This window comes from Blastomyces dermatitidis, assembly GCF_000003525.1.
Source record: "Blastomyces dermatitidis ER-3 genomic scaffold supercont1.4, whole genome shotgun sequence".
NCBI lineage: Eukaryota > Fungi > Ascomycota > Eurotiomycetes > Onygenales > Ajellomycetaceae > Blastomyces > Blastomyces dermatitidis.
In genome coordinates, this window is record NW_025544777.1 from 1,560,419 (window position 1) to 1,587,709 (window position 27,291).

General features: G+C 41.1%; 8 protein-coding genes across 8 annotated transcripts; 5 read left to right on the plus strand and 3 right to left on the minus strand.

The window, feature by feature from the left end:
* Positions 1 to 484: 484 nt before the first annotated feature.
* BDCG_04063 (uncharacterized protein) lies at positions 485 to 3,930 on the minus strand. The gene is made up of 3 exons (XM_045419737.1): positions 3,195 to 3,930; positions 2,653 to 3,068; positions 485 to 2,593 (listed from the first exon to the last, which is right to left on the minus strand). Exons 1-3 carry the CDS (start codon positions 3,415 to 3,417, stop codon positions 1,526 to 1,528), a joined length of 1,707 nt encoding a protein of 568 aa, XP_045275970.1. The 5' UTR covers positions 3,418 to 3,930; the 3' UTR covers positions 485 to 1,525.
* A 281-nt stretch (positions 3,931 to 4,211) lies between these two features.
* Positions 4,212 to 4,589, plus strand: BDCG_16835 (uncharacterized protein). Its single transcript, XM_045426027.1, has one exon. The coding sequence runs from the start codon at positions 4,245 to 4,247 to the stop codon at positions 4,533 to 4,535; it is 291 nt and encodes a 96-aa protein (XP_045280729.1). The 5' UTR covers positions 4,212 to 4,244; the 3' UTR covers positions 4,536 to 4,589.
* A 1,625-nt stretch (positions 4,590 to 6,214) lies between these two features.
* Positions 6,215 to 9,215, plus strand: BDCG_04064 (D-amino-acid oxidase). Its single transcript, XM_045419738.1, has 7 exons — positions 6,215 to 6,788; positions 6,895 to 7,032; positions 7,156 to 7,259; positions 7,396 to 7,499; positions 7,646 to 8,021; positions 8,158 to 9,114; positions 9,192 to 9,215. Exons 1-6 carry the CDS (start codon positions 6,760 to 6,762, stop codon positions 8,532 to 8,534), a joined length of 1,128 nt encoding a protein of 375 aa, XP_045275971.1. The 5' UTR covers positions 6,215 to 6,759; the 3' UTR covers positions 8,535 to 9,114; positions 9,192 to 9,215.
* Positions 9,109 to 11,560, plus strand: BDCG_04065 (FAD dependent oxidoreductase). The gene is made up of 5 exons (XM_045419739.1): positions 9,109 to 9,639; positions 9,808 to 9,851; positions 9,935 to 10,272; positions 10,351 to 10,547; positions 10,605 to 11,560. Exons 1-5 carry the CDS (start codon positions 9,586 to 9,588, stop codon positions 11,400 to 11,402), a joined length of 1,431 nt encoding a protein of 476 aa, XP_045275972.1. The 5' UTR covers positions 9,109 to 9,585; the 3' UTR covers positions 11,403 to 11,560.
* A 110-nt stretch (positions 11,561 to 11,670) lies between these two features.
* Positions 11,671 to 14,451, plus strand: BDCG_04066 (COPI-coated vesicle protein). Its single transcript, XM_045419740.1, has 6 exons — positions 11,671 to 12,171; positions 12,386 to 12,457; positions 12,704 to 12,747; positions 12,843 to 12,932; positions 13,023 to 13,865; positions 13,928 to 14,451. Exons 1-5 carry the CDS (start codon positions 12,152 to 12,154, stop codon positions 13,193 to 13,195), a joined length of 399 nt encoding a protein of 132 aa, XP_045275973.1. The 5' UTR covers positions 11,671 to 12,151; the 3' UTR covers positions 13,196 to 13,865; positions 13,928 to 14,451.
* Positions 14,452 to 15,794: 1,343 nt separating this feature from the next.
* On the plus strand, positions 15,795 to 17,430 carry BDCG_16836 (uncharacterized protein; the record flags this gene model as incomplete). Its single annotated transcript, XM_045426028.1, has 3 exons — positions 15,795 to 16,190; positions 16,243 to 16,372; positions 16,433 to 17,430. 3 exons carry the CDS (start codon positions 15,795 to 15,797, stop codon positions 17,428 to 17,430), a joined length of 1,524 nt encoding a protein of 507 aa, XP_045280730.1.
* A 442-nt stretch (positions 17,431 to 17,872) lies between these two features.
* BDCG_16837 (uncharacterized protein) lies at positions 17,873 to 18,100 on the minus strand (the record flags this gene model as incomplete). The annotated part of the gene is made up of 1 exon (XM_045426029.1): positions 17,873 to 18,100. The coding sequence occupies one exon, from the start codon at positions 18,098 to 18,100 to the stop codon at positions 17,873 to 17,875; it is 228 nt and encodes a 75-aa protein (XP_045280731.1).
* Positions 18,101 to 18,814: 714 nt separating this feature from the next.
* BDCG_04067 (uncharacterized protein) lies at positions 18,815 to 19,799 on the minus strand (the record flags this gene model as incomplete). The annotated part of the gene is made up of 2 exons (XM_045419741.1): positions 18,815 to 19,002; positions 19,076 to 19,799. The coding sequence occupies 2 exons, from the start codon at positions 19,797 to 19,799 to the stop codon at positions 18,815 to 18,817; spliced, it is 912 nt and encodes a 303-aa protein (XP_045275974.1).
* Between the last annotated feature and the right edge of the window lie 7,492 nt (positions 19,800 to 27,291).

Below are 27,291 nucleotides of genomic sequence, written 5' to 3' on the forward strand. Positions count from 1 at the left end.
TTCTTTCAATGTTATCTACTTTCTGATGAAGATGATGATGAAGATGAATGATTTGATTGATTGTTATTCTAATCTGATCAACAGTGCATTCTATATTAGTCATGTAGCAGTGTATCATAACTAACTATTATACAGCCAATGTATAAGAGTAAAACTCACCCCTCTTTACTTCATCTAATGACTGTAGAATGAAGGAAAAATGAGAAAAAGAAGAGAAAAGAAAGAAAAGAATATAATATCACTCTCTGAGTAGTTAGGTTTTACATTTACTATATCTCTATGAACTGCATCACACACCTGGAACAGACAGAGAGAGACAAAAAAAAAAAAAAAAGAAAAAAAAAATTGATGAGAAGTACCTAAATCACAAGCTAAACTAAACAAAACACAAAGAGGTACATGGAACAGCTTTCCCAAGACATGCATGCATTACCCTGAAAATGATGATGAAATGTACAGAAGATATGTATAGAAAAAAAAAAAAAAAAAATAGGGGGGGAGAAGGGGAATGTGATGATTGATGCAGTTTGACATGGTTTGGACAGGGACAGAAGGGGGATAAGAGGAAGAGACAGTAGGCAGAGGGTATTAAAAAAGAAAAGTGAAAACAAAACATGTTATAAGAGATTTAAACACCAGACTGGGGAACCAAACATGAACATAGCGATCATCAAAAAAAAAAAAAAAAAAAAAAAAAAAAAAAAAAAAAAAAAAAAAGGAACAAAAAATGTATGGAAACAAAAAACCGCTCTCCATGTATGTGTATGGTCTGTTTATGATGGTGTATGGGTTTGTATCGGGGAGTGTAAGCGGGCGACGGAGATTTTGTGTATCCATCCGCCAAAAAAGGCAAAGAAAAGAAAAGAAAAGACACAATGCGACGCCAATGCGATGATGATGATGATGAGCTAGTAGTTCAAACAAATGCGTAAAATGGAAAGACATATAAAAAAAAGTGGAAACCTCGGAGCGTGGGAGTGTGTGTATGCATAAGAGGGATGGAGGGATACAAAAAGCGCAAGGAAAAAATTGAAAAAACTTCGTGGGACCATTATGCAGGAAAATAGAAATTATCACCGCAATGATGAAAACTCCGCGCTGAGAGATAAGATGGAATAGGATGAGATGGGAGGCAGGTGACGAGGCGGAAAGGGGTGGTGGGGGATGGGATAGCGGAAAGTGGCAAGGGAAAGATGAAAGGGATATAACAAATCGTTCAATATAGCGCCGTCATTAAGAAAGGTGGAGACGGTGGGAGGTGGGAGAGGGAGAAGATAAATGGAGTAGGTGGACTTGCGACATGGGAGGATAGGATAGGATAAAGGGAGCCACGGCGATAAATGCTTAAGCGGTAATGTATGATGGCACTGTGAGATGTGCCACGTGAAGGTAATATCCGGAGGTTGTTTATTGATGAAATTTCAAGCGGTCTTAGTTGTATGTATGTAATGTATGTACGGATGGATGCTGGTATGTATGGATGTGTGTAGCGTTGTTTTATGTAAGTTGCTCGGGTCCGTAGGTCTCATTCGTCGTCGTCGTCTTGATAGTCGCTGTCATTGTCATCGTCACCATCACTACTATCATCCTCATCATCATATTCATCATCATATTCATCATCGGTATCATCGTCTTTAGGGTTCGTAGCCTCCGAGCCTTGACTGGCACTAGGCGATAAGGTCCCGTCACTACTTAGGTTGCCATCTCGATCATTATCATCCTTTTCGATCGATTTCACCACGGTGACGTTGGTCTGATTCTGCTTGATGTGGTGTTTTCCCACGACAGGTTCGGCACTCAGATTGCGTGTGCTTGTGCCAGTATGGCCGTGGAAATTAACACGCTCAGTGTTAACATCGTCATTTCGGGTTTTATCATTCTGGTGGTCGTCACTTCGATTGGGGTTGTTGCATTTTTCGAGCTCATTGTCATCATTGTCATTGTCATTCTTAACTCCAACTGCAAAGACCTCACCGAGATCCCCGAGGATATCAACTGTGACATCCTCCAGCATACGACGTTTTGGACACCTGCCACGGCAACGGCGGGTAGGGGGTAAGATAATGCCATCTTCGTCGTCTAGGTCGCTGTCGTTTGCGGACCGTTTGCTTCTCACGCTATGGCGAGAAGAGGAGCGCGAGGAAGAATCCCAGCCAACTCCGGAGGATGGACTCATTGTCGATGATTTGGAGTAGTAGCCGCTACTGCGAGCAGGAAGGGGAGGGTTTGTAGTTGTGTAAGGGATTGGTGATCTGGGTGAGGAGCGGCTCTCGTTCTCGACTGATTTGTTAAGAGTGACAGGGAGTTTGGGGTTACGCTCTTCAATCATGGTGGTGAATGGCCCGTCATCCTCTGCTGGGACTTCATCTCGTCCGATGAGGGCTATCATCCAGTGCATATCAGCTGGATTAATGGTGGGGGCACTTGGGAACTCTGTCGGAGCAATCTCCGACTTAATTTCTTCGTCAATCTTCGGATGTTTGCGTTGGGCTTCTCTGTAGATAATATCTGCCCCCCGAAGTCGAGCTGAGAGCTTTGGATGACCAAAATGGGGTCCATCGAGATTCCGTACTGAGGAATAGTGTTGGAACGCCTGGAGAAATGTCAGTAAACATGATATACCTGAAGCTGGGAATGTGGGCGTTGGCATACATGAAAAGCTAGATGTATAACCTCCCGGTTGGGATCTGCCTCAGCAAAGGAGCTTTGGAATCTCTGAACTCCGTCCTTTGAATATAGCAGCACATCCAGGCCATAGGCTTGGCAAAAGGCTTGGATTTCAGGGGCGCCACCCCAAGAATTCTTTTCCGCCATCTCGTCAAGCTGGAGTGTAAACTTAGTTGCTTGCCCTTCTGCAGTAGCAACTCTGTCTACATTGGCATAACCTAGGCGGGCAGCTTGAGCAGCGCTCCTTCTGGGAGCTCGACGCTCTCCGCCTACATCGGCGGTAAAGTGTACGAAGTAGTCGGCGTTGTCCCGCATATGTTGGACCAAACGTGCTCGGATTTTAATGTGGCTCTCGACATCTCCATACAACTGGTCTGAGAGGGAGTAGAAGAGGCAATTTCCTAAAGAGTAAATCCACATACATTAGCCATCTATCCGATGTTGTCTGGCTTATATATAGCTGGGATAACGGAACAAGAAGAACAAAAAAAAAAAAAAAAAAAAAAAAAGTTAAAAGCAGAACTCACCATCGCCCAAGACGGGCATAGCATACAGCTTGAAGTAATCAAGACATTCCAACTTGAGACTGTCCTTGGTAGGCATCCCGGCCATAGCCATCTCTATATGCTTTTTCATGGCCCTGTCTTCAGGAGAACGCTTCCTGGTACTTGCGGGACCAGCCGAGGCGGATTTGCTTCGTGCCATAATCGGGACGACTCTGGGGTTTGAGGGTGGTTTAAGGTAAGCCATGGTTGCAATATATTGGTTTTTAGGTTCTTCATCTGGTAGTGGTTCTGTCTTCAAGTTTCTGTGATTTTGTGCCCGTTTGCGGGGGGATCGGGCAGGCGGGGCGATTGGAGTGAAGCGGAGAGATATGTATCAAGAAGAAGTGAAGTATTTCGGAGGATCAAAGTGGCTGGTGGGGGGTAGAGATATAGACAAGAGTAGGAATAGTGGAGATAAGTGAATAATGAGTTTTCATATATGTAGAGCTGAGTGTGGTGGTTGGGTTGTTGGCAACGCAGATAAAGACTCGTGAATAATATAGGTGATGGTGGAAGCGGAAGCTTTAGTAGTTCCTTAACGAGATCGGGGGTGTCAAGTTACAGTCCCACCACCGCTTCAAAACCCGCAGATAAAGACCACGGGAGTTCAATGGAGGCAGAAGAGCAACAAATCAAGGGCAATAGAGATTTATAGCGAGTTAGAGCGAGATCAGTGGTGCAGATGTCGAGCGAAAGGTGGTGGTGATAGATATGTAGCTATGGAGTTAGTCCTCGCTTCTCTCTATCTAAAGCCGCGACATCATCGCCGGCCGTGGGCTCGGGGCGCCAAGATGCCAAGTCACGTGGATTTCTCCTATTTTTATGACGTCAATCCAGGCACAATCCAGAGTTTGCTCTGCACACTTTAAATCAACACGCGCTGGCCTATGAAGCTTCGGAGTACCGAACCTTAACGTCGAGACTTGAAACCTTGCTGAAAACCATATATACTGCGGCAGTTCCAAGTTCGTCGGGAAAAGATACATTCAACGCTCTTAACGCTATTGTAGAACGATATATGACGGGGCAAAAATGCCCTGCGTTTCCCATTTTCTAACCATGCCCAACTTAAACATGAAAGTATCACCTGAACTAACTCACAAGACGCTGCCAGTACTGAAACTACTCTGGATAAGGATGGCGATTACTGCAAATGCTATCTACGGCGGATCCCTCGGATTGGCAAAGCTCGTGCACAGAGACAATTTCAACATGATGCACGAGAAAGGCACTCTTGCCTCTTGCCGCTCGCTTCAAGCTTTCATCTCCATGCGCCCTAAAACTGCGTTGCAACGGATACGGCACTTCAACCACCCCGCCTAGTAGAGTTTGCCCGCTGGATCTAGAATGTCTCAAGAAGCTGAAATCATTCGCCTGCTTCAGGAAGAAGGTAGGCTTCGGGAAGAAGGCAGGAAATGCATGAAGATATTGAGCATTATTTTAGGCCTGCAAACTACCATACAGATATACAGATCAAACCGGCCGGCCAGCTATTAAATTTTTGAGTTTGTAACGGTGCGCAAGGAGCCAACCGTCTTATGGTCTTTTTTGGCCCAGTAGTTAGGAGCCCGGAGCCTGACAGGCTCTAAGCCATGACAGAGTTTCTTGATACCTGCCATACCTGTCTCTTTCTGGTCCCACCGTTGGCGAGCTCAACGCTTCTCATCAAAAGCACCTGGCAAACTTCACTCAAGATAAAGTTTTGTGGGTGGTTGAGTTCTGCTGAGGAACAAGAGAAAACCTAGAATGAGCCCCATGAGGGTTTGATGATTCGCAGCGAAAAGGCTATGTATTCATCTAGCACAGATTTGTATGTTGTTCGTTTTCTCCGTACCATCTAGCTCCAAGAAGCTAAACTCGTGGAACAAAAGAGTGGCAATACATTGCTTATGAGGTGATAACCATAGATCTTGACTCTCAAAGGGCTATTGTGAAAGTTCATACACCATGACTTCTTCATGTAGCTCCATCACATCCGTGCTTCACAAGTCTGAAAAGTTTAGTGACATCCTCTCTTCAAGAGAGCTGTGCCAGGCAAATTCTGATGACAAGGTTATATTCAGTGCTGCTGCTCCGTAGCATAGAGTCCGGCTGTGGCCAACGTAATCAAAACTGGACATTGGTGAGAGTTGAAGCCTTGATACCTATGTGAAATTTTCGTGGCAAATGTTGAACCTCATCAAGAGAAAGCGACCTATACCATGCGTCGTTGACACTTTAACTCAAGCATCGGCATATCGCAGCCTCAGCAGAAGAAAATCATCAAAGAAGCAATGACTCGAATGATTCCCATCTCTTTTATCTTCCTTACTTCAAGAGTTTGATTCGAGTTTTGCCCGAGATATCCTTCTCAAACAGCCCTCGATTAGAAGAAGCCCTTCTGTTGAAGAACAGTCTCATCTAACATAACTTCCCGTGAGTTTCGCCCGGGCCCGTTCAAGCTAGCATTCGGCCTCTGAAGGCCCCTTTAGGCTATTCATTAGCTTGTGTGCCCAAAGCTTGATAAGCCCATCCATGTCGATTAGTGACCGCTTCAAAGGATGATTGGGTTTGATAGAATGAATGTCTGGCTTCCCCTTGCCGGAGGGATCTGATAGCTCACTAGGAGTTAGGACGAACAGCCTCCCGTCATCATGCATCTGAAATGCAGGTAATTGCCCCGCTCCCCTTTCGTTTGTTCGACAGGGAGCTATTTTCACCGGAGGGTGAAGGGCCATGTGATTTTTATGCTATTGAACAGTACAAATGGGGTTCCACGACCAATTCTGGTGGTCCAAGGAGTAAAAGAATGTCCAAGAGTAAAAACATGCATTCCCCATATATACTATAAGAGGAAATGAGCTTGCTAAAGCTTTCGAATCTGTCTCGTCAGTGCACATTAGCACCCGATAGGGCGAAATTGGGGCCGGGTTAGGGTTGGTTAAGGGGTGGGCCTGAGAAGTACTGGTATGAAGGAACATGACACCTTCTTCAAGAGAAGTGGATGTATAAAATATGACCAGCGAAGGTCGAATATTTGCAATCTAGATAGAAATGTAGCTATTGCGGTAGCTGTTATGTAGCTTCCTTGTGTGAGGAAGTGCCGAATTACGTAGCGTAGAGCGCAGGGAGTTAGTTACTGATTGTGCAGTTCGGCTCTGCTGTAGTTACTGTAACTACTTCGGATGAATACCAGGGGATATAGAATTAGCAACCAGACCGGCTCCATGGTTAAATAACCTATTCCTAGACTGGCAAGACCAGTTGCTTCAATATATCCTTGGACCCCTTTTTTTATTTTATTTTTGGAATTAATTCAAGAATTGCCGAGCGTTGCAGCGAATATGCGCGACCCCACTCGGTGCCAGTAGAACGGCCGAAACACGGCTCTCCGTAACAGCCCAGTCCACGCCATATCCGATATATTATTTTATTACTATTATTACATCGACTCTACGATTCTGTTCCTGTAACCTCCCATTGGCCTAAGGACAACTGAGCATTCACTTCCTCACAGTTTTCACCTAGCAGTACGTAGTGGTTAGTGTACGGTACATACAAGTGCGACATGGCATCACACAAGATCGTGGTGCTTGGGTTAGTTGTTTGAACACGCCCTTCCATCTTCCCCCCGAAACGCACGCCCTGATTACAACCGCTGACCTATCTGTTCTGCTTTTTTTTATTTATATCCTCCATCCAGGGCTGGCGTGACGGGTCTTACTACCGCCCTCTTGCTCTCCCGAGATGCCTCCAATCAGATCACCGTTGCCGCAAAACATATGCCGGGGGATTATGATATCGAGTACTGTTCGCCATGGGCTGGCGCAAACTACCTCCCGTACGTTTTATATATTTTTTATGCTTTTTGGCCTGTTTTCCATTCAATGTCGTGTCCAATGAGAACCACTTCTTGATTTATTTTCGTTAATTGATATATATATATATATATCTCTCTATATAGGGTCGGGCTGCCCGGTACTACCCATGCCGAATGGGAGAAGAATACATGGCCTGTTTTGGCGGATTTGGCGAAAAATGACCCGAGTGCCGGCATTCATTTCCAACGTGGGTTTTCATTTTTATTTTTTATTTTAGAATTCCTCTTGTAGAGAATGATTGTTTGTTTTTTGGTGACTGGGTAGGTTGTTATTTTCTTTCTGCTCACAGAAACTAACTCTTTAGAAATAACGGGTCGATGTAGGGACGGTAATAAACACTCGTGATAAGGACGCAAAGTCCACTACCGGCCAGTGGTTCTCTGAACTGTCAAGATCAAACCCGTGGTTCAAAGACGTCGTCCCGGATGTATGTACTAGCCAGTTCCTTTTTCTTTCTGACCAGGTTACCCTCGTAAATCCCCTTTGTGTGAAATCCTTGGAAAGCTTGCGGTTGTACATTACATACATTTACATGTATATTGACAGGAAGAATAATACTGAACTATATAATAGTTCTATCTCCTCCCTAAGGAAGAACTAGGCCCCGGCGTCGACTACGCTACCTCATTCACCTCTGTCTGCATCAACACGGGCGTCTACCTCCCTTGGCTAGTCTCCCAATGCCTCAAGAATGGCGTCGTGTTCAAGCGCGCTGTCTTCAAGCATATCGCCGATGCGGCATCCGTGCACCACTCGGGCAAGAAGGCGGATCTTGTCGTGAACTGCACAGGCCTCGCGTCGCGGAACCTGGGCGGGGTTGAGGATATGAAGTTACTGCCCGCCCGCGGCCAGATTGTTGTTGTCAGGAATGACCCGGGGATCATGACGTCGATTTCGGGGTCGGATGATGGTGATGATGAGGTTTGTTATATTATGAAGAGGGCTGCTGGTTAGTGGATTCCTTTCCTTCCCCCCCCTTGTTTTTTCTTTCTTAATCTGGGATTCTTCCCCTTCTTTTATCTTTTCCTGAACTATATATATCTACATCTACGTACCCTTGACTTACCTGCGTTTTCTTCTTACAGGCGGCGGCACAATCCTCGGCGGCACCTATCAAAAGGGCAACTGGGAATCCCAACCAGACCCATCCACAGCCGTGCGCATCATGAAGAGATGCGTGGAGCTCTGCCCGGACCTTGTTGGTAAAGACGAAAACGGCAAGGATCGCGGTATCGAAGGATTAGATATCATCCGGCACGGCGTTGGTTTGCGGCCGTTGCGGGACGGAGGGGTGAGGATGGAGACGGAAACGATTGGGGGTGTTACTGTTGTCCATAACTATGGGCATGGTGGGTTTGGGTATCAGGCTTCCTGGGGTTGTTCGGCGGCAGCGGTAGAGATGGTTAGGGAGGCGTTGGGGAAGAAGGGGATGGGGATGGGGATGGGGAGGGCGAAGTTGTAGGGTTTATTTATTGTGTTTGAGTTGGGTGAATGTGTTTTTTGGATGATATATACTTGCTTTCTCGCTCTGTTACCCGTTCTTCTTGGGATATATTTTATAGATGTGAAGGCAACGGCATCTACTACTCTGTTTTCTTGTACTATACTAGGTTGTCATTTCGCACCCACTCACAGCCCATATTCGTGGACCTCGTAGGTGGAGGATGAGCAGTTTCAGCAAAATATGACAAGGGAGCGAAAATTGGTAGTGATAGAAACAAAGAATCTGATACATTGAGTCAGATCCAGGCAAATATAACGCCTAGGCAATTGGGTGTCAAGTAGCCATTCTTTTGTTGAGCAGCGAGAGCCTGAAGTCGAGGCTCCCACCCGTTTGGCTTGGCCCCTTGGTGCAAAACAACCTCGTTCCTTCAAACCTCGAGACATGAGAGACGTTCAAAACTGCTTCTACCTTCAACTTAATTATTACTTCGTATACTTATGCGATAACAAAGCCGTGCTAGAAAGGCTCTACGGGTTGCCCAGAGCTCGGGGTAAATGCCGGTTGAGGCTAGTCCCCGCATTACTAAATAGTTACCACAGTGCGCTCTTCATCCTAAGTCCTAAGTTACCTCTTCATCCTGAATTACCATCGGCTCACCAACGATCTCAATGAAAGCCGAATGGTAGCATTATTATATCATGCGCCAAACGCCCTTTAGGAACTTTTCCTCGGCTCGTTGCGTTGAGCCTATAAGCCCGCTGAGTGTTAGCATCCGAGCTCGAGCTGGCTGATACCATTGTTCCCGAATCAGCCCATACATAGTTTTACTCTACAGACGAAGATGTGTGAAAATCAGCACTAAGCTTCCTGCAATGAGAGGTTACGGGTTTTTCGGCGCGCGCTACTGCCTATGCTATGTGAGGGACAGTTCAAGCTAAATCCCCTGAGCCTGCAGCCGCTGGCCATTGGGCGGCGGATTTAATTGCGCTTTTCATCCTAGCTCTACGGCCCTATACTGGAGACAATAGGGGTAGGATATGCTCCGTTTAATAAGTGGTTGTTATATATTATGGTAAAGCTGCAACGCTGGGAAAGGAAATATGGGCGTTGGTGGTCCTTTTATGTTCGTTTTCCTGGATCTTTTCTATTTATTACTGTGTTCAATGCCCCTTTCAATTGAACGATGATACACATTCTCTCCCTTGCCGCGGTACTGGCATACTATGCCAGTACCTCAATCGCACTCTCTACGTGTGAGAAGCTTTCGCTGATATCAAATGTCGAGATCAAGAAGAAATTGACGATACCGTATGCAGAAGAACAACGGGAATACTGGTATGGTTGACGTGAACCTGGCTGTTCGATGCTCCACATGTATTTGTACTCTACGACTTAACAACCAATCTAATTGTTCCCAGGTCGGCAGAGTGCGGGAGACTCAAACCTTCGTGCATACTGGTGCCTGAATCGCCAGAGGAGCTATCGATGATTGTGAAAACGCTCGGGGAGAATAATGAGACCTTTGCTGTAAAGAGTGGCGGCCACAACCCTAATCGCAACTTCTCGAGCGTTGTTGGCGGCCCTCTTATTAGCCTGAAGGGTTTCAACGAGATCAACTACGATGAAGCGTCGGGTACGGTGAGAGTTGGTGCTGGTAACCGCTGGACTGATGTTGTCAAGGTCCTTGAACCCAATGGTGTAACTGCCGTCGGAGGTCGTGTCGGACATGTCGGCGTGGGTGGGTATATTTTGGGAGGTAGGTATTTTCATATCTTAGTGTGTTTGAACGCAGAATTTGAGTGAATTTCGAAACTGAGGCTATTTACTTATTTAGGCGGATTGAGCTACCTGAGCACGCAAACTGGTTGGACTATGAACACTGTTGTTGAGTTCGATGTTGTTCTCGCAAACGGTGAAATTGTCAAGGCAACAAGCTCTGAGAATGTTGACCTTTTCAACGTCCTCCGTGGTGGTGGAAATGCATACGGAATTGTCACGACATATACCCTAAAAGCACATAAAATTGGAAAAGTAAGTTGAAGTTGCCGTATAAAAAGGGTTTCGGTAACTAACAGAAACCGCATATAGGTTTGGGGTGGGAACCTGATAATCGGTTTTGATAAGACAAATGAAGTCCTGGCTGCCGTGCGAGATTTCACAGAGTACTATCCAGATGACAAGGCTGCCATAATTGCTACCCACAACATCGGTGTCGCAGATCTGTTGGATGTCTGGTTGATACTACTCTTCTACGATGGCGAGACTCCCCCTCCCGGAACATTCGACAACTTCACCGACATTGGTCCAACCCTCAACACGGCCAAAACCCAAAAATATTCAGCTTTAGTGAGTGCCCAAGACGAACTTGTCATCAACGGCAAGATAGTCGACATGGCAGTCGAACACTCTCCACTCCCTTGCGCCGCCAACCCGGAAATCATGCAGTCCATCAACAACCACTTTGAAACTGTCACAAAGAAGAATAAACTAGTCCCCGGTCTAATGGGCACTTTATCCCTACAACCAATCCCTAAGCGTCTGGCCCGCCATGCCAAGGAGAATGGAGGCGACCTACTCGATCTCGACGACTCTGTCGATAGGCTGTTGATAGAGCTTAACTATTCGTATACTTGCCCATCATATGTGCCTCAGATCGAGCGTGCGCTGAAGGCTATCACGGACGCTGTCCGCAAGGATACCCTAGATCGGATTAGAGAGGGGACGCTGCCCGATGCGTATCTGCCCCTTTTTATGAATGATGCAAACCATGCGCAGGATTATTTTGGTCGGCTGCGGCCTGAGACGTTGGAGTATGCGAAGAGGATAAGGGACATATATGATCCCCAAGGCTTATTCCGTGATCGGACGGGAGGGTTCAAGATGTGAATGAGGGTCGTAAATATTCGTGCCGTGGATCCCCCTGCCGTCGAGGATTCCTTTTTCGATTTTCGTAAATATAGATATGTGTCTCTTTTGAAAGCATGCAATCCAAGCTTAAAAATGTAGTTTTATAAAATATATTATTCACATAATTACTATCCCAGTTTGATCAAACAAAAATCCCCTATTATCTATCTGATCCCGCGCCAAGAACAAGCGCCAAGGCGCGATGCCCTTAGCCTGTTTTGATCCCCAACAACAACAACATCCGTATAGGATCTCTGGGAACATGCTGTTATTTTTTACTCGGCGCATTAGTTATTATTGCAGTTGTCAACCGATATTGTAACGGGGTCCTCATACCGTCATCGCCTTTGCTCTCCTTACGACATTCGGCTCCCTTATAAGTTACTCCTTACCGTGCGCGCCACATAGTTACAGAAACCCAAAAGCAAACACCCAAGCTCCGCTCTCCTTCTCCAGCCACATATTACGTACGTTTCGAATGAAAGTGATGATTTAAACTTTGTCGCTGCTACCTACGCCAGCCGCAGAAACAGCTCGACAGCTTCTTAGGCTGTGACATTTCGGTAAAACCTTTTTCTTGAATAAAAGCTTTTGCGCCGGGACTGCTTCCTCTACCTCCGTCCGCGCCTGAAAAGGAAGAAGCCATCGCGAAAGGGGACAAAAAGCGCAAACGCCGGAGCTCTTCTTTATATTATTAGGGAATTTTGATTGATTGATACGAAGAAAGGATGGACTTCTCCAATATCTTGTATGTGATATTTCCCGTCTTTAATTGCCTTCAATTTTCCACCTCCGATTCCGGGGATGCGGATTCTGTGGAGAAAATTAAAAGAAAACTTATCCCCTGTTGCGCTGTTATATTTCCGCAATCTCTACGTAGGGGTGACCGTCGCGGAAATAAGACGCGTAATGAGAACTTGGACAAATTTCACTGACGGTTCTTTCTACTTCATTTGTTACAGCCGCTTGATCAACCTGGGCATCGGGGCCATCATGGTCCTGGGCGGCGTCAGCCAGTTCTTCCCACCAAGCATGTAAGTACGAGCTACTTCCTCCCAATCCCTATCACTTATCCCAGGCCGAATGATTGGAAATGAATTCCCATTTCTCGCAATTGGTACTTTTGCGCGTTGTGGATCTGGGATTGAGAGGTGATGTTGTTTCGGAGAAGAGGAGGCAGTTGATATGCGAGCTTGCGGCTTCGCGGTCTATTGCGAATTGAGCACCGCGGAAAACGTTTGGCTAATGGAGATCCTGTCAAATTTTATTCGGTGATATAGAAGCAGCGTTGTCGTCGGTGTTTATGTGATTCTGTTCGGTTTGGGTGAGTTTCTCTTAGACCTTTTTATCTCTCCATGATTAAAACTTGGATTAAGCATCGCTGACGGCGGACCTCAACTCCACTTTCCACATATGTAGCCGTCGGTGCCCTTGAATTCGTCCCACATCCCCCATCATATCTCTCGCGACATGCATCCTTCCTTTTCTCCTTCATTGGACGGGGTATCTGTAAGTTATTACTTCCAAAAAAATCTCGTAAAGTAACCGTTAGTATCCAAAGACACCACAATAATCTAACCCGGGTCAACTTTTTCTCAGTCTACATTTTCGTCGGCTGCATCCTTATCGAGGGGAAAGTCCTACGAATCATTGCCGGCACCATCGTTGGCGTCGTCGGCCTCGGATACGTTGCCTTGGAATTTGTGCCGTCGATAGAACCCCCACCTACCATGCGCGAGGCGGATAGCACGTGGGGATCTGAGCAGGTTTAAAGAACGACAACGCAATTCGATAATTTGAACATATACCAGGAAGGGCGGAGAAGAGAAGGGAAGGCCGGCATATCGAGGAGTGGATATGTACTTTTGAGTCATGGTGTATAGGGGTGGGTGATGGTGATATGTGTGTGAGAGGGGGAAGGCGATGGTTTTAATACTGATCGCTTGCTGGGCTAAGCTGCAGCTCCTTTTATTTTATTTTTTTCACTTAAAACTGCTTCCGCTCAGCTGGCCCCCAAGCGGTAATTTATATACATATATACGGAGTACACATCTATTTTGTTTGAAATCTGTTTACCTTCTTTCTTCATTCCCATCCTCCTCTTTCCCTTCACCTTCGTTATTATGTTTTGCGAATATTTACGTTATTGACTTGAAATCCTTGCGAACAAACCCATTATCTATCTCGATGCCTATATTCTTCCTCTTCGTCTTCTACTACTTCTCACTTATATGCACGGGGCTTCCTGCGATTTATTCCTAGTATGAAAGGTTTATTTGTCCCTCTACGTTTCTCACCGCTTGATTTGAGCTTGGTCTGGTATCATTCATCCCCTTTCCTTTCTCGCTGTTTGGGCGGTTTCGCCCGGGCTGTGTCGCGTATAAAATGACAAAGTTCTATGGATGTACTTCTATTCTCAAGAAAGATTTTTGGTCCCCGACGGTAGCTCCAATCCCCTCCCCCGCCCTTCCACCGTGTATGCAGGCTGATGAGAGAAATATTAGAGCCTGATCGTCCTCTTGCTTCCTGGGCTTTGGCGTCGTCGCAACACAACACACACAGAGTTCTACGGCTAACGCAGTCCTTATCTCGGTTACCTACCATCATCGGGCTTGCTGTTCTGCTCTGCGAGAAAAAAAAAAAAAAAAAAAAAAAAAAAAAAAAAAAATTCCAGGCAGCGACGTTTCTCCACTGACATAAGTTAATCGCTGAATGCTTGTGTTGGCCGGCTGCGGCCGTTGTCGTGGCGATCTCAGAACAAGAGCCAAGGATTGGATGGCTACATGGCCCTTAGCTTCTTCCAGAACATAATGTGGAAGGTATGTGATCAACCACTATATTAAGCTCTTTGTAAATAGCTCTATTAATACAATCTTCAACTATTCTACAGATTATAATTTGAATGACATGTTTTGCTTTTTAAAATATTGTATTAATATTTTGATAAGAGTAGTTCATCTTTTTCAGAAAGACTTTTACGAGACATAGTCGGCTTAACAGTATCACAAAAATTGACACTAGTTTCTGAATGGACATGCTGATATTGAAAGCATGATCTCAAAGGAATATGATGAAATGGAAATAACTTTGTTGCTGATGACAAGTTGTGGAAATGAGTCTTGGAGTCACTGAACCAGGCCGGTCTTGTGTGATGTTGAGCTATTGCCTTTCTCAAATATACTCAGCATTGATGTTCTCAGCCTGCCCAGTTACATCATCTTTTACCTGGCAGTTTCACTTGTTGGTAATTCGATAATTTGAACTTTTTATAGGACAAACATACAATATGAAGTTGGGTGCTGGATGTCTCATTATCAATTGTACTGGTACGCCACTGGCTCTCTCTGGCTGCCAGATCAGCTCAGTAGATAAATAGATAGAGACAACAAAGCATACCACCCCTGCGACAGAAGTATAAATCTGCGGGAGGTGTGGGGAGTTGGTGGTTGTGGCCTCCTTTTTGGCATTTTTAACGTACACTTTGAGCCAGAGTAGTTGCTCTTACGAGAGAGCGCTCAAAATAGCCTAAGCAAGTAATTATGTATGGTGAACTGCCTCAGCAGAGCATTAGAAGCCAATATGCATTTTTCCTCTCTCTCCGTCGAGTCGTTTTAAAAGAAGATGGGGCATATCTGGCACTAGGTAATCCGCCCGAAGGTTCCATGTGACGATGACTCTGCGCCAAGCTGTTACCCAAGCGTTGCGACGCCCTCCCATCTCAATCGCGCTCGTCTTTTACGTGGTGCTCAATCCTGACTCGATCTTGGTTCGCTGCGCATAATAAGTTTCATGCAGCATGCGCTGTTGCCTGGCACCTTGGCAATATGCCTTGATAATGCTGAGCAAATCAAGTTCGCTCTCCGTCCCTGTATCAAGGGGACATGGGTACTTGCACTGCACACCTGCTGGCAGTGTTTTCGTTCACCTTGTCGGGCGCTTGGCTGCTTGCTTTTAACCACTAGATCATTAGCGAGGTCAAGTTTTCTGTATACACCCACTAGATGGCTACACACACTTCCCCCTCCTCCCGGGCTTTGCTCTGTTGTTGGTCAGCGAGAGTGGGATGGATTTACGTAAACGTTCTGATATATCCCGTTAAATGCGGAAGTGTGAAGGGTGAGAAGAAGTTAACGGAGACAAGGATAATAATATTAATGGCATATTGAGTGGACAGGCGACCACTCCAGTCCGCATTGCTAATTTTAGTCACAACCCACCGCCTGCTAAAAAAAAGTATGCTGTATCACGTGATTGCCATAGTATAGCACCTTATTCGGCACTCAACAATAATCTCCGGATAAGCACCTGAAATGCATTCTGGGATCCTGCACAAAAGTTAATTATAAGAACCTCTGCCCCCTTCTGACCTCGATGCATACTCGCAAGTTAAAAGAGCCAAAAATTTATGATTATGACCATATGCCTAGTTCAGTGGCGTCCAACCCGTCTCTCAAGCATCAGTATCCTAAGCCCCATCCATCCGACAGGTCACAATATCGGAAAAGGAAGAAGCTCGACGCACCGGCACCAGCATATTGGGATAACCTGTCAAAGATTTGGTTGACCAAAGATGCGTTAGAGGAGTTGGATCGAAGAAACAGCTGCCTGAAACCACCCCAGAACCATCATCAACCTCTCACTCAACAATTTCACACTGAGCTGTTTCAGTTTGCTCCAGCCTTTCTCCGTGATTGTGCACCTGCTTGTTCAAAGCAGATAAAAAGGGTTTCCAGATTGGGAGGACCTGACCTAACTGACCTTAGAAATGTATGTAACTACAAATCCATGCAAATACACCATTGCTGATAATATTGCCCAGTATTCTAAACAGGAAATCTTCCTTGAAAAAGCAATGAGCTCAAGGTCCCGGGGTAGAAAGCGACGCGCAGGTTCTCCTAGTGCAGATATGAAGAGTACCACCAAGTCCACAAGCACCACACCCTATAATCGTAACTTCCAGCAGAATCTAATTGATCATGGTGTTTACCCTGATGGATAGGAATATCCAGATGGTCGAATACCAGCAATGCCAAAAAACTGGGAGGAGATCAATAAAACACTAGCTCAATCCCGATCCTCTCTTTCCCCATCAAACTTCTCTGATGAACATTTCCGGAAATTCAAACGAGCAGATACACATGCATCTAAAGAACAACCAGTCACAACATCAGTGATTCCTATCATTGAAGGTGACATTGATGATCCCAAATGCGCTGGAGGGGGATACTCACTTGGAAATCTTGCCCCCTTAACTGATGGCACACTGGCTCAGGCTAAGCCAGATCACTTCTACAGTGCGCGTCCTGAACAGCTCAATCGCCAGATCCGCAATGAACTCTGCAATTATATCATCCCATCAACACAGGATGATCTTCCGATGGTACCAAATTTCTTTTTGGAAGCAAAAGGGCCTGATGGATCCTTGGCTGTAGCTACACGGCAAGCCTGTTATGATGGCGCTCTAGGAGCTCGTGGCATGCACACTCTCCAGTCATACCAACAAGATAGATCAATTTACGACAACAATGCTTACACTCTTACATCAACTTATCATGGCGGTCAACTCAAGCTATACACAACTCATCTCACTGAGCCCGAAGGCCTAGGCCGTCACCCTGAGTATATTATGACCCAGCTCAAAGGCTGGTCAATGACCAGTGACCCAGAAACCTTTCGACATGGAGCATCTGCATACCGAAATGCTCGGGACTGGGCAAAGAAAAAGAGGGATGAATTTATTAGGGCAGCAAATGAAACGCATGCAAAGGCCCAATCTCAGCTTCATTCAACCTCTCAGTGCCAGACAGCTTCCGAGGCAGCTCTCACCTTGGACACCTCTGATCTATCGACATTGTCCGACCAAACGGAGTATCAAGACACGCAATGGAGCTTCGCAAATACAACTGAAGAAGGAGGAGAGTCTCAGATTCTTAGTAGACATGCCAAGAAGCCGAGAGTTGGCTCCATTGTTGAAGGTAATACAGCGGGTAATAAGACTACTAGATAGATGCCCGAACTGATGATAAATAGGGCTCGTCATGCACACGGGGAAGTCATAACCTGCACCAGGGCAGCCTCCCTTGGGTTGATCATAGTCACGAGAATACCATAATAATGATCGGAGTTTCTTTGCATAACTCTGGAACTTCTCACCAGGGTGTGGGCCTTTTTAAATCCACATAAATATAATACAATATGTTCTTTATTCGTACAGCTTTTTCCCTTCCAATATTCCTATCACATATTTTTAATTTTTACAACTAAGCTACATAGCAAGCGTGGAAAGACCCGAATGTTTAGGTCTAGAATCCAGTAACAGCAACTCGTACTGAATTACACATCAACCAGCAATGACAATTGAGTTTCAGAAAAGTCACATTGTCTTCCGGGTCAGCAATAAAGCCCACTGGACATGGAAATAATCCTTACCGGCACTCAAATGTTACATGCTACCTCCCGATTTCTTTCGCAGAGGCCTGCAGGTCGGCATCATATTGTTCTTTACTCTGTGTTTCTATTGTCTCGAGTATCGCGGACATTTGCCCAAGTATTTCAATCATTTTGAGCACCTGCCTATGGATCTCCATGATTTCGTCTTGCTGAGATATATTGTCGCCGCCCTTATGTCTGAGGAGGTTGACAAAAGTCTTCGCATGCCATGGGTTGGCATTCGGCATGGAGGGGAATGTTTTAAAACATCCTACTGCAAGTGAGAAGAGCGACGGGGTTTCTGTTGAGATACAAATTTCCAGTCGATTATTTATTGCGGTTTAAGAATATAGACAATGGATATCCAGAATCGGGGAGGTTTTTATATTCTCCAGGGCTAGACAAAATAGACGAACTGAAATGGTTCAAAGAAAAACCAAAGTGAGAGACAAAGAAAAGGAAGGGAAGAGAAAACAAATAAAGACACAAACAAAGGAACACACACAAAGAAAATACCATACCATGGGTGTAGGCAAGGTAGACCTTGGGTGGGAATGTGATAGGCAATATCAATAGGGCTCCTGAGCTGGAATGAAATATGAGAAGTGAAATAAGATCAAATGAAGGGAAAAGAAGCAAACAAGAAAACAATCAAGACAGGCATAGTAAATTGATATCGATACATACACAGATGAAGATCCCTAACCAATCGGCTTTACAATCCTGCGTCCACCCCCACTGTGCGATCTCCCATTGACTTGTCCCCTCGCGCGCGGATCCCGGGATCCACTACTCCGTACATTTTCAACCAGCCACCACTACTCCCTACTCCATGGAGAGACATTGGCGTGGGACACGCCAGAAGTGGTCACTTCATTCATGGTAAATGGAGATTTCTGTAAGTAGAGGGTACGTGCATCGCTGTGGCAGTTTCTTTGTAGCAGCTGTTGGGATATTCTCGCTCAAAGGCATCCATGTTTTCTCAGCCTCAACTTTGACTTCAACTTGCGAGTTGGCAGCGGGGTGCGAAGCTTCAGCTTGGTGGAGTACTGCACCTGCAGAGTCGCCTTGGATCTGCCTGGGAAGTGCTTGGTGATCTCATCCCATGGCTCACCTCCCTCCTTGAGTTCTTTCAGCAGCGCGTCGTCCTCTGACGTAAATGGTACATACACATATACCGGTCATGACAGACGGCCGCCCTTCTCAGCCGGGGCTTGACATACTGTTTGCATTTGCTGACAGGAGCCGGCCGGTCTCCTTGTGATAGAATGTTATAGTGTAGCACACTTTGGACCTAGCCACATAGCTTGAAAGAAAACCGGAGACCGGTATGCTGTCGCCTGATTGATTCATCACTGCATCATCTAGTGGGACAGTGGACACACTGGAGGAATCACTGACTGGGTTTTTATCATACTTCATTGTCGGATTCCATTTCCTTGGCTTATTGTTTACCACAGCAGTCGGAGAGGGATCTCCTGTGCAAGTGTCAGAAGTGACAACAGACCTGGATGACTGCCATGTCCAGAGTTTTCGCCGCTTGCGCGGCTGCCTAGTGACATGGTCATCATCATCACTTTCCTGATACACCTCATCATCACTGCCACTGCTGCTGCAGTTGCCGGAGTTATTGAAGTCACTGTTGTCACTGAGGTTGCTGGGATTGCTTCTGTCACCTCGACCCTCCCTCTCCCGGAGAACATCTGGCAGGGAAAGAATCTCAACATGAATATCTGTGCATCGCATGCATCGCTGCCCCATCAGTCTGTGCTCTTCCCCAGCGCATTTTCCAGGACTGGCAGGTGTTCCAGGCTCCAGTTTGGCTCCCGGGCTGGAAAATGTACCCATGATCCCTTCACCTGTGGCATCAGCGTACACATCAAGAACAATAGTTCTTCTGAATTCATCATTGTTCAGAGGATTCTCTCCATCACTCTTCAAGGCCATGATGATCAGTTGCTCTGCTGAAGACAGTCAGAAGGCAGAGCTTCAGAGACAAATTAAAAGAAAGAGAGAGCTGACTTACTCTGATGATCTTCTGACCTCAGTAACTTCACAAAGCTGCACAGATGTGATGTTGATCAGAGAAACTTATCAAGTCAGACAGAGAGTACAAGACTTTCAGTTCACACTCATTCAGTGCTGAATTGTGATTGCTATCAGAGAGAGAAGAGGTAATTTTCTAAGATAATGATTAATCAGCCTTCTCTGAAGATCTATCACTTGAGACTTCTCAGTGAGACCTGATATAATGTCTGACATAATTAAGTCTGAAGAAAATATTATATCTTCAATCAGCAGATCTCTCAGCAGATCTTCACTTGAATAAAGAGTATCTATTTTGAATTACACTGATAACATGAGTACTGAACAACTCTATATTATCACAGTTAGTAAAACTGTGACTACTTATATTAATTATCTTCACAATATTCAAATGTTTCAGCTCAGTATTAAACTTATTCAACAGAGTGTTCAATACTCAAACTCTGATCTGACTATTAAGATTACTGAGAGTATCTCTACAGAAGAAAAGAGAAGATCAAAGAGATAAATAAGTAAATAGTGATTCAGAGATAATAAATTGTGCTGAGAGTATAGAAGTAAGCTGAGAAAGATAGTATTTATAAATAGAGAGTCTGATGAGAAAAGACTTGAAAGACTTGAGAGAAAGTAAGTAGTATAGAATAATGAGATTCATATTCACAGCTATAAATCAAGTATAAGAAATGTAAATACTGTAGAGAATATATAAAAGAAGTAAAATAAAAAAAAAGAATAAAGATTTGAAGATTAATTTAAGCTGTATAAGTCAGAGCATTTAAATATTTTTAATAGAATATATATAATGTCATATTACAGTGTTTTTTACATGAAAAAGTTGAGTTTTCTATAATAAATAGAGTATATTAATAAATATATAGTGTAAAGAGACCTACACTGAATAGATCAGTATAATATATAGATCTTATATAATAAAGTAAAAAAATGTTCAAAAAGTCACCGCTCCACCACGAACTCGCTCGATTTTTCGAATAAGAACCCGCCGATAGATTCATTGAAAAGCCCTCGATCATACAGGCATTTTGACCCCATCGCTGACCGCATACCCCGCGTGGTGGTGGAGTTATCCAGCCAAATGTGAACCAGATGTTGTTCAGAACTCCTGCATGAGATTATCCCTCATTCTCCCCTACCACACCACAACCCCGGGCCAAATTGCCATACAAATTGTAAGATGAAGAGACCTAGCCATATGCATCAATCTTCTCAATTTTGGAAGATCCTCAATCTGTAGTTGTGGAGATATCTGAGGAGTGATCTCCGCGAAAACCCTGTCCATCTTTGATGTTTCAAAACATCAACACCAAGTCCCAACCTCGTACCGCCCTTCTCAATCTGGCCCATCCCCAGCAGAAAAATACAAAAAGATATCTCAGTGATAATATCAAGTATATAATCAACAGTCACTTCTGAAGTGTAATCTTCACAGTCTGTCTTCAGTGTATCTAGACATCAATACCAAGTCTCACTCTCATATCACCTCTCTCAATCTGGCTCATTCTCAACAGAAAAGTACAAAAAGATACCTCAGTAACTGTACTCAATACATAATCAGCAGACACAATAACTATAAAATCAGTATATCTCAAGATCTGACTGAGTCTTTGATCTCTGCACAGTGAGATATATTAAATCTAGTTTTAATATCTCAATATTCAATAGATTCTGTAAGAGATTGAGAATAGTAATACTAGATTTCTATTAAATTTGAGAATTAACTCTATATTGATATAATCATTGATAAAGTCTTCTATTTTGAGATATAAATAACCAGTTTCTCTACATCTCACTGATAATATTTATATTATTATATAGAAACAGACTTATATTCTCTATAATATCAAGACTCTGAAGAGGAAAAGTCTTGATAGAGAGTATATAGTAGTATATATCTTAGCAGTTTCTATCTCATTCTTCTGCAGCAGTTAATGTAAAAAAAAAAATCTTAGAAATAGTTTTTTACTTCTCTTGAAAAAGTAAGATGTTTTTCTCTAAATTTTATATAATATTCTTACAAAGAATTAAAAACAGAGTTATTTTCTATTATAATTTTATATTCTTTTAAGTAAGAATTACTTTTTCAGTGACTGAAGAGCTTTTATTAATACTTAATTCTTTTTTACACTCTTTTTTAACTGATTTGAGTTGTACACTTGTTATATGAGAAGAATTGAATAATTTAGAATAAAATTGAATAGTTTTAATCAATTTCTCTGCAAAAAATTAATTTATTTTTTATCAGTTTTTTTCTCAAAAACTGTCATATTATCTGATTTATTATCAATTGATATCATACTTTTTCTCACTGTATCTTAAGAAAGAGATTGTAAAGATTTTATTGATTTATCTTAAAAATTAATTTTAGTTTATTAGATTCTCTTCAAAAATCTAATCTAGTTACTGAACTAGTGTGAAAAAAATCAGGTGTTTTATACATAAAAGTCTTTTATTCTTCTTTTGAAATAGTCTGACCAACTTTTCAATTGAAAACAGACTTAGAAATATCTCAATTGAAACAGTCTGATCAACTTTTCATTGAGTGAAAATAATGAGTTCAAAAATACACTCAGTTGATGTGAAAAAAGATGCTTTCTCAAATACTATTTCTGAGATTGAAATTCTGAAGAGAAGAAAGAAAGAAGAAATAGAGAAATAACAAGTTCTTGAAATACAGAAACTTGAAAAAGTAAGCAAGATTCTTGAAAAGCAGTGTCTGAGTGAGATGAATGAAGAAGTTCTGTTAATTCTTCATACTCAGACTAGACAACTACAGAAGATAATCAAGTTCAAACTTGAAATCTCAAACACAGTTCAAAAAACCTTGAAAATTCCTAGTATAATCACTGACTCTTTATCTTACTCTTCTTCTTTCTTTTTTTCTACTTCTTCTTCTTCTTTGAATCAGATGAAAATATATGCTTAAGCAGCTGAATCTGCTATCTCTAAATCTGCTATCTCAAAACCTGCGCAAAATTCTGAGAAAACTGAGAAGAATACTGCTCATGTCTCTATTCATAGAAAAGTAAAAAAGAAAATGTAAAAAGAGAAAAACTTTCAAATCTTCAGAAATAGAAGACTTATTCTCAAAGTCTCAAATCAGAATATTCTGTAAAGAAACAAGTTAAACTCAAATCTTATTTTCAGAATTAGAAATAAAATTAATCAGCAGTTCTTTTCTCAGTTGATAACTGATATTGAAGTTCAAAAATCAGTTATAGCTTTAATTGAGTCATCATTCTTTGAAAACTTCATCATTCTGACTACAATGCCTGAATTCAGTGCTGAATTCCTTATTCAGAATGAGAATCTCTGAAAGTTAGCAGTAGAATCTTTGCTAAACATAATAATTCTATCTGAAAGAGATGAAAAGTGAGACAAATTCATTCATTATAATATTTCAGTTGAAATTTTTGACTGTGAAGAAGAAATACTACTTCTTAAAAATGAATTGAAAGAATATAACTTCATTCAACTGAGAAAGAAGTCTGTATGACTAAATTCAATTAAGTTTAAATAAAGCAGGAGAAATGCCTCTGTTCTAGTATATATAAAAACACTTGAACAGTCAAAGATCTCTGAAGTAAGAGTAGCAGGTTTGAAAATGAGAGTTCATGAATACAAAGACTCAAGAATGAATCTCAAAGCTCAAACACAGTGTTCAAACTGTCAAAGATATGAACACTTTGCAATCTCATATTTTAGAGACTTAAAATGTGCATTCTGTGCTAGAGATCATAAAACTAGTGAGTATAAATGTGAAACATGCTCAAAAAGAGATGAAATTTATCAATATACTCTGCTTAAGTACTCTAATTGTAAAGAAAAACATGCATCTAGCTTAAAAGAATGTATATTTACTTCTAGAACTCAAAAGAACTGAAGAAAAGATGAAGCTCAAAGTCAATCTAGAACTGAAGAGAAGAGTCAAGTCAGTAGACTTATAACTGCAAGCTTAAAAAGAAGAAACTCTCAACTATCTAAGTCTTTAAACTTCAATTCTTCAGCTAAATATAAACAGAATTTGAATTCTCAAACTTCTATTAAGATTAGAGAATTGAGAAATGACTCTGATAATAAACTAGATATAATATAAGCAGTTGAGATTTCTACTTTTCAGAACAGTTATAATCTGCTATCTGATAATAGTGATTAGATTCTACTCTACTCTCTTTTAGTATGAATATACAACAAAAATAATAAAAAAAGTTTAAAAACTCTTCAAAAATCACATTTATTCAAAATAATGTGAATAGAAACTCAAATTGTATTTATTCTTGTCTTCAAATTATATTTAAGTAAAAAGTTGATTTTATACTGCTTCAGGAGCTGAATTTTAATGCTGAGTAAAAATATATCATTTCTCATTCAAGCTACTACTACTTTTTACCTCAAAAGTCTGAGATAAAGTCAAGAGTAGTAATCTATGAAAGAAAGAGATCAAGATATTAATTTAATCTAAGATTTAATATCATGTCTGACTCTGATATTCTGATGAGTGATATTATAGATAAAGAAAATGAGTTTAATACTATACAGCTCATAAATATCTATAATGAAAAGTCATTGAAGAAAAATAACAATATCTGAATAATTGATAGAGAATTTCTGAATATAACTTCATCAAGAAACTTTATAATTATAGGAGATTTCAATGAACATTATCTCTGATGAAATTCAGAATGGAAGAGAGTACTGAGAGCTGATAATCTGATTGAATGAATCTTTGAGTATTTAATAGATTTGATTAATAAGTCTGATCAACAAACATTCTTTAGAAAAGGCATGAAATAGAAGTCTATTATAGATCTAACATTCATGTCACAAAATTTAATGAAAAGAAGACTTGTAAACTAGTTTATTGATTTAAATAAGATATTAAAATCAGATCATGAGATTATTCAATTTGATATTTAACTGAGTGAAAAATAAATGAGTGAAAATCCTCTTCTCTCTAATCAGTATAACTTTGAAAAAGCTGATTGAAAAGCAGTTAAAGAAAGTATAAAACTGTTAAAATCTGAAAGATAGAATAAGCTATATTGAAATTCTGATCAAGATATCTCAAATGAAATGCTTGAGAATAGAGTGAAGCTTATTATATCTATTATTCTAATAAGTATTAAAGATAATATTTCAAAAAGAAAATCTTCTGAGTATTCAAAATCTTGATGAAATGAGAATATCTCATCTAAAAGAAAAGAATTAGCTACTGCTAGAAGAGATTAAAAGAATGATGTAATATCTGATGAAGAGTTCAAAGCTGTCAGAAATGAATATTTTTCAGATATTAAAAGAGCTAAAACAGACTGCTGAAATAAATTTCTTAAAGAAGTACAAGAGAAAGAAGTTTTTAAAGCTTTTAACTATACTAAAACAAGAAGTGTAGCAAAACTTTCAGTCTTAGAATATGAGTTTCAGAATGAATTATATACAGCAAACTCTTTTGAGAAAAAATATCAAGCTTTTATAAGAATTCTCTTTCAGAACTCATCAGATTCAGATTCAGATTCAGAGAAAGAGAATATATCACTTCTCAACTACATTGATGAAAATGACTGAGAATGACCTGATCTTACACAAGATGAATTAGAGTCAGCTATCTTCTCAAGTTCTGTTAAAACTGCTACAGATCCTGATTCAATTAATCACTTGATTATTCAAAATACATATTTCTACTTAAAGAATGAATATTTTGAGCTCTTTTTCAATCTCTTGAAAAACAGATATTATTCTGAATACTGAAGAGAAGTCACTGAAGTGATTCTTATAAAATCTAATAGAAAAACTTCTATTTCTAAGTCATATAGAGTAATATCTCTATTGAACTGTCTAGAAAAGGTTTTAGAAAAGATAATAGCTACTTAACTATCTTTTATAAGCTCTATAGATAATTCTTTTTTATTCAGTGAATAAATGAAAGATAGAAAACAGTGTTCTACAATTAACACTGTTCTCTCAGTTGTTCATGATATTTAAATAGCAAAGCATGAGAGTCTGGTCTCAACTGCAGTTTTTATTGATATAAAAGAAGCATTTGATCATGTTTCAAAGTCAAAGTTAATTCAGATATTAAAGATATTAAAACTGTCACTTTCTCTAATAAAATGAGTTAACTGTTTTATATCTAAAAGAATTATACAACTCTTCTTTGATGAAATGAAATAAGACAAGACTGAGATAAAAATAGAAGTATCACAGAAATCTTCAATCTCACTCATTTTATTTGTAATATACACTGCATATCTATTCAAAAATAGAAATATGAGAATAGTATAATCTTCAAGTTATATGAATGATATTGATCTAGTCTACAGCTTAAAAACTATCAAAGAGAATTTAAAAGTAATTGAAGAAGCTGTAAAGAAAATCTTTGTTAAAGCAGATATTAATCAAATTTAATTTAATATGAATAAAACTGAGTTAATTCATTTCTTTTCTAGATTCAATGAGAAAGAACTATCTCTAACTCTTTTAAATAGAGAGATTAAACTCAGTGTAAATATCAAATAATTAGAAGTATGATTAAACTTCAAGTTGAATTTTAAATATCACATTCAATAAAGAACTGTCAAGGCAGAAAGACTATTGAACAATATAATCAGACTATCAAATACAGAGAGAGATCTATTCTTCCAGACTATGAGACAGTTATATATAGTCTGTATTACATCAGTAGCTGATTATGAAGTTCAAGTTTGATGAAATAATCAAGAGAATTTCACTGAACTCTTTCAAAGTCTGTAAAACAGAGTCTTGAGAAGAATTCTGAAAGTATTCAAATCATCTTCTATTAAAGCAATGGAAATTGAAGCTTCAATTCCTTCTTCTGCTATTAGATTTGAAAAGGCCTGTATAAACTATACTCTGAGAGTTGTAAAGATAAGCTTAAATTATATAATCAGAGAAAGAGTCTCTTCTTCATTTTCATCAATTAACTCTGAAAATGAACTGAATTGAAATAGATTTCTTAATTGAAATGAAAATAATTCTTCAAAGAAAATGTCTTCTCAACTGTACAGACTATACTCTCTGATTAAAAATCAATTTTCTTCTTTAAATATTGAAAAAGTTGATTATGAGAAGTTATCTCTCTGAAGAAAAAAGCTTGAATCTCTTATAGACTTACAAATAAATGAACTATTAAAAGAGAAAGAATATGAACAGTATTTGAAGAGAATTTCTACAATTAATATAAAAGACTCTATTCTGATTTATTCAGATGACTCAAAAAATGAGAACTTGAATAGATTAGACACAGGCATTGCTTATACTGAAGATAATATTAATTTTATCTCAGATTTCTGAAATCTAGACTCTGAATGTGAAGTCTTTGATGCTGAACTATTTACAATAGTGAAAGCTTTCAAACTCATTG

Bases quoted from the DNA above. Each gene is read 5' to 3' on its own strand.
- BDCG_04063 (XM_045419737.1), bottom strand. From the start codon at position 3,417: ATGGCTTACCTTAAACCACCCTCAAACCCCAGAGTCGTCCCGATTATG. The intron at 3,069-3,194 runs GTGAGTTCTGCT...TTTACTCTTTAG, and splicing joins TATGCCCGTCTTGGGCGATG to GAAATTGCCTCTTCTACTCC. The intron at 2,594-2,652 runs GTATGCCAACGC...ACATTTCTCCAG, and splicing joins TTATACATCTAGCTTTTCAT to GCGTTCCAACACTATTCCTC.
- BDCG_16835 (XM_045426027.1), top strand. From the start codon at position 4,245: ATGCCCTGCGTTTCCCATTTTCTAACCATGCCCAACTTAAACATGAAA.
- BDCG_04064 (XM_045419738.1), top strand. From the start codon at position 6,760: ATGGCATCACACAAGATCGTGGTGCTTGG. The intron at 7,033-7,155 runs GTACGTTTTATA...CTCTCTATATAG, and splicing joins GCTGGCGCAAACTACCTCCC to GGTCGGGCTGCCCGGTACTA. The intron at 7,260-7,395 runs GTGGGTTTTCAT...GGGTCGATGTAG, and splicing joins TGCCGGCATTCATTTCCAAC to GGACGGTAATAAACACTCGT.
- BDCG_04065 (XM_045419739.1), top strand. From the start codon at position 9,586: ATGGTAAAGCTGCAACGCTGGGAAAGGAAATATGGGCGTTGGTGGTCC. The intron at 9,640-9,807 runs GTTCGTTTTCCT...GTCGAGATCAAG, and splicing joins GGCGTTGGTGGTCCTTTTAT to AAGAAATTGACGATACCGTA. The intron at 10,548-10,604 runs GTAAGTTGAAGT...AACCGCATATAG, and splicing joins AAGCACATAAAATTGGAAAA to GTTTGGGGTGGGAACCTGAT.
- BDCG_04066 (XM_045419740.1), top strand. From the start codon at position 12,152: ATGGACTTCTCCAATATCTT. The intron at 12,172-12,385 runs GTATGTGATATT...CATTTGTTACAG, and splicing joins ATGGACTTCTCCAATATCTT to CCGCTTGATCAACCTGGGCA. The intron at 12,933-13,022 runs GTAAGTTATTAC...ACTTTTTCTCAG, and splicing joins CTTCATTGGACGGGGTATCT to TCTACATTTTCGTCGGCTGC.